Source organism: Astatotilapia calliptera, chromosome 10 (assembly GCF_900246225.1).
Source record: "Astatotilapia calliptera chromosome 10, fAstCal1.2, whole genome shotgun sequence".
NCBI classification, from domain to species: Eukaryota; Metazoa; Chordata; class Actinopteri; order Cichliformes; family Cichlidae; genus Astatotilapia; species Astatotilapia calliptera.
In genome coordinates, this window is record NC_039311.1 from 1,051,853 (window position 1) to 1,066,639 (window position 14,787).

A 14,787-nucleotide genomic window follows, 5' to 3' on the forward strand; every position below is an offset into this window, starting at 1 on the left:
ATTACAGAACATTTAGTGTAAAATCAGTCGCAGCAAAGAAATCTGTCATTTAAGTCAGACAGTATGACACTTCTCCAGTTACTCCAGCCCCACACTGAGATCTTTCGACGCGCAGCAGCTCGAGTCTCATATAATTGCTTTGTTCTCAAGCTGTTCCTCCTCACAAAGCGGTGGCATTAAACATTCAAGTGTTGTGTAAAACATATTGGCACTAAATCTATCAAACCCAGAACCTCGTGTAAAAGAACAGACACGCTGACGTCTCTCTGCGTCTGTGGTTCTTACAATCATCTTGGATAAGTCAAACCCAGAGTTTATGTGTGTGTGTGGTTCGATCTCGTACACGAGTGATTAACAGAAAGCGTCTCTGACACTGCTGCTGTGCCGCCTGCAATTTTCCCATCATTGTTGCACATCAGAATAGCGCCCGGTGTCTCGAACGGTCACCCTGTGTGTCTGTGACAATGCTTTAGTGATCCACACAAACGCACGCTACAGCAGTGTTGGTACAAAGACCTTTTGATGATGGTCGGGGGGACGGCATCGCTCTGGCTCAGTGCTGCCTGCACGCCGCTGCCTCTGCAGCGAGCAGCCCCTCCCTCTACAACTCTCTGCTCTCATTCAGCTCCTCTTGAAGTGGTGGAGAGAATCGTTTCTAAAGTGTGTGTGTGTGTGTGTGTGTGTGTGTGTGTGTGTGTGTGTGTGTGTGTGTGTGTGTGTGTGTGTGCTCCTCTGTGAGAGTGCGCTCGTGCTTGCTTAATTGACACTAAGATCTGGGAGCTGGGATGAGCTTTGGGTACCTGCTACTGAAGGGATTTGAAAGAGGAAAAGAAGCAGGAGAGAAGCAGACAGAGGGAGGGAGAAGAAGCCGATGGATGATGGGAAAGAAGGACTTGCTCGCGGAGCTTAGGGCTGGGCCATATTATACCGTTCACGGTAATACCGGTATAATGTTAGGCAACGATAGGAAAATGAAATATCGCGATAGAATGGGAGTAAAACGCGCATGCGCAGTGCCTTTGTTTTCATACGCACATGGCCGATTGTTGAGTGAAACAGATGAACCAGAATTGGTTTGTAAAAATGGTGCAACTTCAGTGATGTGGAACTGGTTTGGTGTTTGTCCGTCAGATACACAACAAAGCACATTTTTTGCAGAACATGCAAGCGGCCGTCGTTATTGTCGTATTTGTCGGACTAAGATGCTCTTAAATCTGGGAGTAATCTGGGTCCTAAACTCCGTATGCTTCAGGTCAAACAACACTGCAGCATCACTGAGAGTTCAAAACTGTCTAAATTCATCTTTAATAAAACGATCAGCATTGCTGCTTTACCAGGTGTAACTATAAAGTTTAACTTCCAGGCATCCATGAAAACAAAAGTTATTACATTTAACGGAGTTAGAAGTTAGCAGGAAGCTAGCGGAAGTTAGCTCGCTAGTTTCGCTAGTTACCTAAGCATGATATAGCATGTTCTGAGAGATTTCTGAAAACATTCAAACGTACAGCTCTGCTATCACTTCCAACATAAATGAAGACAGGAAACTAAACAGCAGTGACGTTTGTAGGGTTACTGAAGTTGGGCTAGCTGGTATATAATGATGTGCTACGTGATCGCTAGCGACACAGCTATGTTAGCATAACATAAACAGTGAAGCTGGAGGACGAACACTAACACTTTTCCACTTATAAAAGTTAACGTGAAGGTTCCTCATGGTTAGAGACAAATGCAATCGCTTGGCAGGATGCTGTAAACGGACCAAACTTCAGTCAGGAGAACAACTGAGATAATCCATCCACAATACGAGGTTAGTCATTAATATACTGCAACAACATGGGAATAGAGCAGCTGCCAGAGAATTCAACATTAATGAATCAATGGTACAGAAGTGGAGGAAGCAAGAAGAATGAGTTGAATAAAGTTTGATTTATCTGACTGCTTTGTTTCGCTTAATGTGCCTTATAATCCTGTGCACCTTATGGTCCGAAAAATACGTACTGCACACTGCAGTTTAATGTTGCAAAGCACCTCTTTTTAACTTCAGTGGATATTATACATGGTTATGCTCAGGATATGTCAGCCCATTTCTACTGGAAATGCCTTTTGGTTAAACTTTCAGCAAGGAATTTGCATTTGCACTGTTACATTTTTATAAAGCTTTAATGTACATAAAAACCAGCTTCTTGTTTAAGTGAAAATAAATGGAAGGTTGTCTTTTTGCGCTAGTAATGTTGTGGAGTTGTATTTTGTCTCGCATCAATTATATCGTCGGTTATATCGTTATCGCAAATTTTCAAATATATATCGTGATAAATATTTTTGGCCATATCGCCCTGCTCTAGCGGAGCTGACACTTTATTTTAGTAAGATAAAATCGAATAAACGTTACCAATAACAGGCATCTCCAGTGATAATTATTAGATACATCACAGAGCTCTATGTAATCCCCCCCCCATGTGCTGTGCTGCCAACAGATGCGCTGCTTCCACCTCCTTTTGCTACTGCAGCATCGCTCACACTCCAGCAGAGAGACAGAGGAGCAAAATGGCAGATTAGCTGATGCTGTATCAGTCGGGCCACATGGTCCTTATTCTGTGTGAGGGTCTGACTCACATGTTGCCCACGCATAATGCAAAACTGTCCGGCAGCATTCAGGTGGCAAACGATGGGAAAGGACCCCCCACCCCCCACCCCCCCACATGCTCTAAACACAGCCTCTCTCCAGCATGAGTTAGCCAAAGATGCTGCATCCACCACCCCTCCCTAGCACTATCATTCCCTTTCCTCCCTATTACCACTTTCTCCTCATCCCTCTCCACTCACTCCTCCACTTGCACAGCAAGCGCTCTGAGATCCTCGGCTTTGCAGAGGATTTTCTTCCCCGACTCTGCATGTGAAAACTGTCAATATCCGACATGGGATCATGATGGAAATGACAGAGACAGATAGGACCGCTCCGGAGCTCCTTATTAAAAGGTTTCCTCTGAACAAAACATAAGGAGGTTCATCTTGTAAGAGGGGGGTGCTGAGTCACCCATGACAGGGGATGAGGATGTGGCTTCTTGAGCTCTTTGTGCTCTTACTGGCTTGTGCTCCAAGATGCTAAGATTAGATATGCCACTGTGCATCAATACATTCTTGGTGTGGCTGTAGGCTGTGCGGCTAAAACCATCCTGTCTTGATGATCGGCCAGGCGCCCAAGGCTCTGTGGCTCTACAGTTGACAGACTGGCCCTAAAGCCTTGGGGATGATGACTGAATACACACTGTCCTGTTTGAATTGGCCCCTCCTTCTCTGTGCCAGGGGCTGCCAGCTGCTTTAGATATGATAGGGTTAAAAAAAAGTTAAGTGTCCCAAATATTTTCAGGTGGACGGTTAAAGTGTGACCATATCAAGTAGTCAGCAGCAATAGAAAGCTGCCCTTTAACCAGGAAAAGCCTTCTACGCACAGAAGAGCCTTCTCTCCCATTCAGCACACTTCCCTCTATTCTCGTGCTGCAGCATTATATTTAACCCATTCAGTGCCGCCACCTGAGCGAGCAGCACGCTATAAAGATTCAGCTTTATGATGATAAAGCAGGCATGAGGAGAAATGTTGACCTGGTCTGATGTAACACTCAAACCGAGCTTTAAAGTAAATACAGAATCATTACTTCTTTTATTTAGAAGCTTTAACAAAACATAGTTAAAATATCTCGTTTTGTTTTAACGTCTAATATGCCAAACAGTTTATCAAGCTCCTTATCAGTTTCACATCACTACGGCCTTAATTTCCATCTGCGCTGCGTTTTAATGAAACGCGCTCTGGATCTCCGCTCAGAGCAGTGAGGAGCTGCGGACACGCAGACTAACAGGATTAGCAGCACATGGCCTCATCACGGCCTCACACCTCGAGCTGGACCCGGGCTATTAGCTGCTGGACTAAATCTCTCCAAGAACCAGCGATGCTTCGCAGTGACACACACTCACTCTCTTCCCTGCTTGTCTCCCAGGCACTGTTAAATGGCTCTGACACATCAGCGACGTCGCGCTCGGTGCGTAAGCCTGTTGGGGCGGGCTCGGCCCGTGGACGGAAAGCCGATCGCCTTAATTGATCGATCCTCAATAATCTAGAGACCGCGAGGAGGGAGAAAAGCCGTTTAGGTCAAGTCTTTGTTGAGTGACAGAGAAGGCGTGTTTGATTTAATCACCGCTGGCAGGGACCAATCTATAGCAATGAAACACAGCACTGTGGTCTTAACAGATAGCCCACTGCGCTCGGGCATGCCCATTGTTCCGCCCGTCTCCGCTAAGGTAAGGCTGGTCGCTCCGCGAGAGTGGAGCAGCCCACGGACAATTAGCGCACAATCACTTCAGAGAAATACAGACCGGCGCTCTACTTTCTGTCAGATAAATGATAAAAACATGCTGTGATTTCAACGAAACAGAGTAGGCAGCTGTCTTACCGGCTACGGTGTATCTATCCATGTAATTGAGGACGTTCCCAAAACTGAGGATCCCGGCGGCGGCGGCCGGTGAGCGGCATTTCAGCAGCGCGGCGCGGAATTTCTGCCCCGGTCTGCAGGGGTGAAGGTCCGGGTTGGATTTCAGTCCGGGACTCATGCTGCCCGACAGCGTGCGCACCTCATCCGAGCTGCTGCAGCCTTCAATCTCGCATCCATCGCTCTCCACGCACATTTTCTGGCACGAAAGATCCAGCGCAGAAGAAGAAGGCAGGAGAGAGCGAGGGAGGCTACGGAGTAGGAGATAGTTGACGGGGACCGCACTCAGCGAGGCTCGGAGATTTCTGGTGGAATCAGTCGCAGTGGAAGTGTTGTCTTAATTGCTGAAGCGCAGGAGCAGCTCTTCTCGGAATCATAATTTCTCTGCCAGTGCGAACGGACAGCCTGTGCGCGCCTCACTTTTTATTTTTTTAAAGAGGAGGGAGATCTCCTCGTTACGCTCCGCCCCCCCACCTCCCAGAAAACCTGCAGCGAGCGATGGAGCCGCACCTGACACTCTGTTATTTCTAAGAGAAGCTGGGAAGGATTTTATGTCTTTATTTGTGTCTTTATTTCACCGCATGGATGAGAGAGCAAAACCAGGTTTCTATTTAAATGTGTCAGTTATTATTACTGAATAGTTATTGCTAATAAAAGTAGGTCAGCGAAGAATGTTGCACAGATATATTTCGGGCTCTACATAACCGCCCCGGTGTGCTATATGTGCATTCAATGGTCCTAAAATAAATGCGCATACTGATATTCCAGGTTTGTTTTTGTGTTTCTTGCTTGTATTTGTTTCTAACGTGTCAAAAAAAGATCGACTTAGTTCCGATCGCCATTAGCTGCCAGGTATTTGAGATATGTTCATGTACATAACAGCCACAGATATGGAAAGCTGCATGCTTACTGGAAGGAAAGAGGAAATGCATTCCGCGGTTGTGCTTGAGATCAGACTGATAATGATTAAGATTATGCACTATTATGATTAAGCACTGCTGCTTTTACTTCATTTCCAAGCTTTTCAATGCTGATTATGAATTAGGCAGCTATTATTTCATGTATCATTCATATCTTTATTATAACTATGTTGTGTATATCTGTTCTCTTTGCAGAAATCTACAGTGAGCACTGTGTGAGTGTTATGATTACATTTTCTGTGAATTAAATTATCAAGTGTCCAGACACATGTGTTCTATTTAAAGTGGTCACCAGACTCAGTGGTAACTGGTTACAGGGCTTCCCCCACCACAAACCCCGACTTCAGGCAGCAGATAGAATCCAGCATCACAGAAGGAAACCCCCGTGTGTCCGTGTTGTACACACATTAGACTGTTCTCCCTTTTCTATCAGTGGTTAGTGCAGGTGGAGTTTCATTGCTGAGGCAGGCAGGATGGAGAAATGAGAGTTTCAGGGAAGTCTTTGACCTTTTTTACATGACACTGCACGTCATCGAGCCTTATCCGGCTCGTTTGGTCAAATCTTAGACTAGAACTGTGTTTTTAGCTTGAAAATGAAGGAATAACACATAAGGGAAAATATCTTTAAAATATCCTTTGAGCGATTTGCCGGCATGCCCGTCTGAGTCTGAGCTGCTTATCGTCCTAACTTTAATTAATTTAATGCCGTGCACACATTTGGGAGATGTTTGCTTAAAAGATAAACCAAGAAGTTTCGACAGATCCTGGATGACACTGAAAATAAATGATTATCATATCTGCAATGAAGAAATCCACAACAGCAATTTATTTCTTCACTGGCATTTATATAGTATCTTCCTAGTCTGACTGCTGAAAGCACTTTAGATGATAAGCCACACTCACCTGTGCACATATATATTCACTGTATATAGTAGTTAAGTGCTTTGTCTACTTTGCATCCCTGCCTTCAGGCACCAGGCGAGTCACCAATCATAGCATGGCTGTATTAGCAGTGTGGGTGGAAGATAAAGTAGAGGAACCTGGAGCGTGGTGCTAATGACGGCTCTGTAATCTGTAATCCCATAAAATGGAGTGACAACGTAAAACTGGGTGTTAGTTCAGCGATTTAACACCAGTCAGTCAGATTGTTCTGAGGTTTGCATCATTTCATCTCATCAAGAAATTAGGAAATATACTTATGAGTGAGAGCCAGTTAATGATGCTTTCAAGCTGGTTGTTTACAAGTCTTGTTTATTTGTGAACCCTCTTCTTTGCTCCCAAATAGCTTCTCAGAACAGGACGGGTGATGGAGAAGGAAGCTGGATGAATATTAACATTGGATCTGTTTGTGTGTGGTATCCCAAGTGGTTACAGAATAAAGCGATGGAAGTCATACATCTGGTCTGCCTAAAGGAGGATGAACAGATTGCAGCTGGCTCCGTTCTGTCAGTTTCAGCAGTTTCTGTACCCGTCTGTGCACCGACGTCACGACAGACAATGGCAAAGAAAAGAAAAGCTAAAGTGAGAGCAGGAACTGTACACAGGCGTCAAAAGACATAGAGACGGCTCGTTACTTCAACGACAGCTTCAGACACACTGAAGAAGATGCTGGTGCCCTAAAAAACTGGGCTCACACCTTTATGAGTCTTCCTTCAGGAGGTTATGAGGAGTTGTTGCCTAAAAAGGAAAAGTACCTGCGTCTAAATGATTGGGAGGGGTCCAGTCCTGCAGCATGATCCTGAATAGTGTTTCTGTGCCGCCTTTCTCACCATCCTACTGTGTACACAGCATCAGTCTGACTTTTTCCAGGCAGGAATCCCAGCGTGTCCCCACCATGATCGACTACATGTGGAATTTTAGCAGAAAGTTGTGACGCAGGGCAAGAAGACGTTTGTTGATTTAACACGAGGACAGAGCTCAGTGATGCAGTGAGAAGAGGGCGCGTTCCTGACAGGTGTAGTTTCATTGTACTGAAAGCCAGAGAGGACACGGGCCAGTAAGCTGCTTTCTGAACCGCCTGTAAACGATTAGGTTTTGTTCTCTGATCTACCTGATGTGAAAGTGAGAGCTATCAAACTAGTTAATCGCCAATCAGCACGTGGGGTCAGATCGCTATGGAGACGATGAGGGAGGATGAATCCTGGCGTCAGTGAGGGTGGAGGCTGGGTGCTTGTATGGCTGTGGCCAGGATGTTGTGTGCACCAGATGCATTTTTTCGTTTGTTTGTTTGTTTTGTTGACTGATTTAAGTCAGCTCATCCTGAAGCCCCTCATTAGATTTGTTTTGCAGGACTTCTAAGCAGTCATCCATGTACTTCCTGATAACTTTGATGTCTAAAATAACAACTATGATGCAAAAACTGCAGCCTGACATGCTTATCCAGGCAAGTGATACAAGAGCTGCTTTTGTAATGCTGCAGACTGACGTCCAGTATAGGGAAGGATGCAGGAAAAGACCAGCCCGTGGCCTTATGTAGAAGGTTTGGAAGATCAGAGGAGAGATCCCTGGTAAAGACTTGCTCCCGTCTCCCTCTCTGGAGCCCCCGCTCCCTCTTTCATTGGTATGTGTTTGATATGCTGGTCATGTCTGTGGGATCCTGTGTGTTTTTCCATCATGCAGAATGGCTCGGTGGGCCCAGAACTATCTGTAGCATTATTCTACCATGTGGCTCGGAGCCACAGTCACTGCGCCGGCCTTCCTTCCTGTCTAAGCTCAGGGCTGAGCCTCCAGTGCAGGATGGGAGATAACCGACTAATCGCTGCACCCAGCGCCTGCAGGACGATAAGGCCGGCTCTCGGTGCATTCTGAGACACGTGGGGGCCACTAAAGTTTAAATGTCCCACTGACACATGTCTATCAGCTGTGCGTCTATCAGCTGTTTTTCTGGTAAACACATCTTCATGTCTTTCAGTCCATGAAGTTCACAAGAACCCACAAAGTATAAGAAGAAGAAGAAAGTAATGGGCATTATTTGGTTAAACTTCCAGCTCACTGTAGATTTCTGCAAACAACAATCGAGAATCACTCGATTGTTGTTTTTAATCACTGTAAAGGTTACTTCATGGCCTCAGTCTGCCTGTGTACGCACCATGAACATGTTCCTCCCTCGACTGAAAGAAACAGCGTCTGTTTGAAAACTGTGCATTAGACTGAGCTGAGCAAAAATGAGCAGCTGTGCATTTTCTGTCTGATCATTGTAACCTACGCAGGACGTTTTTAGTTAACATCTGCTACCACTGCACAGAGCTGTAGTTTTGTATTTTATTGCTTTAAAACAAAAAGCCCAGACAGAAATCCCTAAACAACGTGCCCAGTTGTCCTCTCAGAGTCCTGACTGAAACTAGAACAGTTTTACTTTTAAAGCATCTCTTTCTTTGATTCAGTTAAATATACATTTAAAAACAAACAGAGTTGATGAACTGTGTAGTCCAAGTAGGACAGTAGGACCTCTGAATAATCCTTATTTCTTTATGCTAAGAGGACAGAAACTCAGGCAGATGCAGGCTGAGGGAGGGGCGGCCATCTACCAGAACAGAGAGCAAAGGAGTGAAGAAGAAGCATTCGTCATCATGGGAAGTAGAACCCTAAGCTGGAGAGGAAATGGCGTGTCACAAATCTAGAGGATCATCATTTAGCCTGGAGAAATAGTTTGCTGCTTTATAAGAAAGCCCTCCGCAAAGCCAGAACATCTTACTATTCATCACTGATTGAAGAATAAGAACAACCCCAGGTTTCTCTTCAGCTCTGTAGCCAGGCTGACAAACAGTCAGAGCTCTGTTGAGCCAACCATCCCTTTAACGTTAACTAGTAATGACTTCATGAACTTCTTCACAAATAACATTTTTATCATTAGAGAAAAAATTACCAATAATCATCCCACAGATGTAATATTATCTACAGTTACTCTTAGTACCATTGATGTTAAGTTAGACTCTTTTTCTCCAATTGATCTTTCTGAGTTAACTTCAATAATTACTTCCTCCAAACCATCAACGTGTCTTTTAGACCCCATTCCTACAAAACTGCTCAAAGAAGTCCTGCCATTAATTAATTCATCCATCCATTTTCATCCGCTTTATCCGGGGTCGGGTCGCGGGGGCAGCAGCCTAAGCAGAGAGGCCCAGACCTCCCTCTCCCCAGCCACCTCCTCCAGCTTATCCGGGGGAACACCAAGGCGTTCCCAGGCCAGCCGAGAGATATAATCTCTCCAGCGTGTCCTGGGTCTGCCCCGGGGCCTCCTCCCGGTGGGACATGCCTGGAACACCTCACCCAGGAGGCGCCCAGGGGGCATCCTTGTCAGATGCCCGAACCACCTCAGCTGGCTCCTTTCGATGTGGAGCAGCAGCTGCTCTACTCTGAGCCCCTCCCGGATGGCCGAACTTCTCACCCCATCTCTAAGGGAGAGGCCAGCCACCCTTCGGAGGAAGCTCATTTCTGCCGCTTGTATCCGCGATCTCGTTCTTTCGGTCACTACCCACAGCTTGTGGCCATAGGTGAGGGTAGGGATGTAGATCGACCGGTAAATTGAGAGCTTCGCTTTTACACTCAGCTCCCTCTTCACCACGACGGACCGGTGCAGCGTCTGCATTACTGCAGCTGCAGCCCCAATCCGTCTGTCGATCTCCGGCTCCCTTCTCCCATCACTCGCAAACAAGACCCCGAGATACTTGAACTCCTCCACTTGGGGCAGGAACTCATCCCCGACCCGGAGTGGGCACTCCACCCTTTTCCGGCTGAGAACCATGGCCTCAGATTTGGAGGTGCTGATCCTCATTCCCGCTGCTTCACACTCGGCTGCGAACCGTTCCAGTGCGAGCTGGAGGCCCTCACCCGATGAAGCCAACAGAACCACATCATCCGCAAAAATCAGAGATGAGATTCTGAGGCCACCAAAGCGAAAGCCCTCCGCCACTTGGCTGCGCCTAGAAATCCTGCCCATAAAAATTATGAACAGAACCGGAGACAAAGGGCAGCCCTGGCGGAGCCCATCACCCACCGGGAACGAGTCCGACTTATTGCCGGCAATGCGAACCAAGCTCTTGCAACGGTTGTATCGGGATCGAATGGCCCGTAGCAATGGGCCAGACACCCCATACTCCCGCAACACCTCCCACAGGACACCCCGAGGGACATGGTCGAATGCCTTCTCCAAGTCCACAAAACACATGTAGACTGGTTGGGCAAACTCCCATGCACCCTCAAGTATCCTGGAGAGGATAAAGAGCTGGTCCAGTGTTCCGCGTCCAGGACGAAAACCGCATTGTTCCTCCTGTATCCGAGGTTCGACTAACGGACGAACTCTCCTTTCCAGCACCCTGGCATAGACTTTCCCAGGGAGGCTGAGGAGTGTGATCCCCCTGTAGTTGGAACACACCCTCCGGTCCCCCTTCTTAAAGATGGGGACCACCACCCCGGTCTGCCAGTCCACAGGTACTGCCCCTGATCTCCACGCAACATTGCAGAGGCGTGTCAACCAGGACAGCCCTACAACGTCCAGAGCCTTCAGGAACTCGGGGCGGACCTCATCAACACCAGGGGCTCTGCCACCAAGGAGTTGTTTAACTGCCTCAGTGACCTCGCCCCCGGAAATTGGCGGGTCATTCCCCTCATCGCCAGACTCTGCTTCCTCCTCGGAAGACGTGTCAGTGGGATTAAGGAGGTCCTCGAAGTATTCCTTCCACCGCCTGACAATTTTCTCAGTCGACGTCAGCAGCGCTCCGCCAGCACTATACACAGTGCAGGTAGAGCACCGCTTTCCCCTCCTGAGACGTCTGACGGTTTGCCAGAATCTCTTCGAGGCAGTCCGAAAGTCTTTTTCCATGGCCTCTCCGAACTCCTCCCACACCCGAGTTTTTGCTTCAGCCACTGCCCGAGCCACATTCCGCTTGGCCTGTCGATACCTGTCGGCTGCCTCCGGAGTCCCACAGGCTAACCAAGCCCGATAGGACTCCTTCTTCAGCCTGGTGGCTCCCTTCACCTCTGGTGTCCACCATTTGGTTCGGGGATTACCACCACGGCAGGCACCAACCACCTTGCGGCCGCAGCTCAATGCAGCAGCTTCGGCAATGGAGACGCTGAACATGGTCCATTCGGACTCAATGTCCCCAGTCTCCCTCGGAATGCTGTTGAAGCTCTGCCGGAGGTGTGCGTTGAAGATCTCGCGGACTGGGGCCTCTGCTAGACGTTCCCAGCACACCCTCACTACGCGTTTAGGTGCACCAGGTCTGTCCAGCGTCCTCCCCCGCCACCTGATCCAACTCACCACCAGGTGGTGTTCAGTTGACAGCTCAGCCCCTCTCTTTACCCGAGTGTCCAGAACATATGGTCGCAGGTCTGGCTGAATTAATTAATTAATTAATTAATTAATTCTTTGATCTTAAGTATGATCAACCTATCTCTAATAATCAGCTATGTACCACAGGCCTTCAAGCTGGCTGTAGTTAAACCTTTACTCAAAAAGCATCTCTAGACCCAGCAGTCTTAGCTAATTATAGGCCAATCTCCAACCTTCCTTTCATATCAAGCATCCTTGAAAGAGTAGTTGTCAAACAGCTAAGACAGCTTAAAGACATAAAGACCTGGATGGCCGCTAACTTTCTGCTTCTTAATTCAGATAAAACTGAGGTTATTGTACTCGGCCCTGAAAATCTTAGAAATATGGTATCTAAGCAGATTCTTACTCTGGATGGCATTACCTTGGCCTCCAGTAACGCTGTGAGGAACCGTGGAGTCATTTTTGACCAGGACATGTCCTTCAACGTACATATTAAACAAATATGTAAGACTGCTTTCTTCCATTTGCGCAACATCTCTAAAGTTAGAAATATCTTGTCTCAGAGTGACGCTGAAAAACTAGTTCATGCATTTATTACTTCCAGGCTGGACGACTGTAATTCATTATTATCAGGATGTCCAAAAAACTCCCTGAAAAGCCTTCAGCTGATCCAAAATGCTGCAGCAAGAGTTCTGACAGGGACTAGAAAGAGAGAGCATATTTCTCCTGTTTTGGCTTCCTGTTAAATCCAGAATTGAATTCAAAATCCTGCTCCTCACATACAAGGTCTTAAATAATCAGGCCCCATCTTATCTTAATGACCTTGTAGTACCATATCACCCTATTAGAGCACTTCGCTCTCGCTCTGCAGGCCTACTTGTTGTTCCTAGAGTATTTAAAAGTAGAATGGGAGGCAGAGCCTTCAGTTTTCAGGCCCCTCTTCTGTGGAACCAGCTTCCAGTTTGGATTCAGGAGACAGACACTATCTCTACTTTTAAGATTAGGCTTCAAACTTTCCTTTTTGCTAAAGCATATAGTTAGGGCTGGACCAGGTGACCCTGAATCCTCCCTTAGTTATGCTGCAATAGACGTAGGCTGCCGGGGGATTCCCATGATGCATTGAGTTTTTCCTTTCCAGTCACCTTTTTCACTCACTATGTGTTAACAGACCTCTCTGCATTGAATCATATCTGTTATTAACCTCTGTCTCTCTTCCACAGCATGTCTTTATCCTGTCTTCCTTCTCTCACCCCAACCAATCGCAGCAGATGGCCCCGCCCCTCCCTGAGCCTGGTTCTGCTGGATGTTTCTTCCTGTTAAAAGGGAGTTTTTCCTTCCCACTGTCGCCAAAGTGCTTGCTCATAGGGGGTCATATGATTGTTGGGTTTTTCTCTGTACCTATGAAGCGCCTTGAGGCGACTTTTGTTGTGATTTGGCGCTATATAAATAAAATTGAATTGAAATTATTGCAGTATAACTAAGGGAGGGTCACCTGATCCACGTTTGATCAAAAAGGAAAGTTTGAGGCCTGATATTAAAAGCAGAGCTAGTGTCAGGTTTGTGTGTGAGAAGAGAGCTGTTGTTTTTAACAGAGCGTAGCTACAACCTCGACAACATGATCCATCTTAAGACTAACACGTGTTTTGAACTGTGCCTTTCACGTCCTCCTCGCTGATATCTGGCAGCATTGGACCACCCCTCACATACATTTGTTTTTGGAGCCGTCTTGGCTTCAGCCTGTCTTGAGGTGCTGGCCCTGCCATTCTGACCTTCTCTCATCCGCTGTGACCTCCTGACCTGTGGCCCGCCTGTTCCTGACTGTAGCTTGCAGGAGTGACTGCCCTCCCAAAGTCGAGCAGCAGAGCGTCTGGCAGCAGAGCAGCTGGGGATTTGGGCAGATCTGGGCTGATGTCTCCCCTCCTTGGAAGTCTGATCTGAGCTGTGCAAGTGCAGCAGCAGGTGGCAGAGAGACAGCAGTGACTAAATATAGTGTTCAGGGGCAGAGACGGGTTCTTTTATCTGCTGATTGAATAATTTATCCAGCAGCTCCATCCAAGCTGGAATCCTTGGACCCGGGTCATCAGTCTCAGCTGATTTGTATGAGGGGTAGACAATCGGGGCCAGACTCCAGCGTGCACTTCAGTATCGTCGTGTTGAGCTTGTTTGTTTGCATTCCTGCACAAAAAACAATCGCAGTGCATTTAAATGGAGAAATGGGAGCTGCTGTGTGACGGAGGCCGACTTGCAGCGAGGGCAGATCTGTGTGGTACTTTAGCTCATATTTATAGGTCACATGGATCTTTGTAATTACCCTTTTGCTAAGTCTGCAAATCAGCTCTCCTCAGCTCAGTGGCCGGCAGGCCTCTGAAGCAGGAATGCTAAATACATAGGACCAAAAAAGTGCATGTGTCATTAAAGGGAAAGCCTCCGATTTGGCTGCATTTCCACTGCAGTCCACATTTGTGTTCTGTGCTCAGACAAAGGCATTTCATGTGCTAGCTCCATCTCCTGCATGTTGCTGCATGAACAGGCAACTTCCTTCACATGATACAAATATAATAACCCCTAAAAATCAACCGTTGCAACATCGGTATTTCTCCTTCTTTGTCTGGCACCATCACACAACCACTGTGTTAATTAACACAACTTCTGAATTTCTGCATGCTTGTGCTCCTGTGTGGATTATCACCCCCCGTGCCCGCAAACAATCCAATCAACACATCTCTTCTGTTCTTGTGTAACCCGCCCAAGAAGCACCCAGTGACTCTAAGAACACGGTGGCATCATAACAATAGTTGTCCTAATAATGACTGTGCTGACGCCTCACAGCGAAATCAGAAATATTTGTCTAGGCCAAATGCATGAGGGGCCCATATGATGTAATTGTCCAAATGAGGGACAGTACAGAGGGTGGAGAGGGCTCTTCCTCTCTATGATGTCATGACACTGCAGCAGTTTGCTGGAGATAAGGACCGAGTGCAACCTCACATCCAGAAATGTGGTTTTACTCCTCTTATCGCTGCTCTACAGCTGATTGGTGGAAGGGTGAGAATAACTCAAATGAAGGCTAGATAAGCCCACTCCTCAGTTACAGTAAATATTCGCGATGTGC

General features: G+C 47.0%; 1 protein-coding gene and 2 long non-coding RNA genes across 4 annotated transcripts in view; 2 read left to right on the forward strand and 1 right to left on the reverse strand.

Annotated features, from left to right (window-relative positions):
- Nucleotides 1-5,232, reverse strand: part of spns2 (SPNS lysolipid transporter 2, sphingosine-1-phosphate) — a 60,356-nt gene extending 55,124 nt beyond the window's left edge. For both annotated transcript variants that reach the window (XM_026181134.1, XM_026181135.1), the window contains exon 1: nt 4,446-5,232. In XM_026181134.1, coding sequence (XP_026036919.1) covers nt 4,446-4,677 — 232 coding nt within the window. In that variant the 5' untranslated portion in view covers nt 4,678-5,232. The remainder of the gene's footprint in view (nt 1-4,445) is intronic.
- LOC113030072 (uncharacterized) overlaps nt 1-14,787 on the forward strand; it is a 35,644-nt gene that overhangs the window by 11,613 nt on the left and 9,244 nt on the right. The gene's annotated exons all lie outside the window — the stretch shown is intronic.
- LOC113030073 (uncharacterized) lies at nt 5,196-8,361 on the forward strand. The gene is made up of 3 exons (XR_003273546.1): nt 5,196-5,249; nt 5,597-5,616; nt 6,687-8,361. It is a non-coding gene; the product is annotated as an uncharacterized LOC113030073 (long non-coding RNA).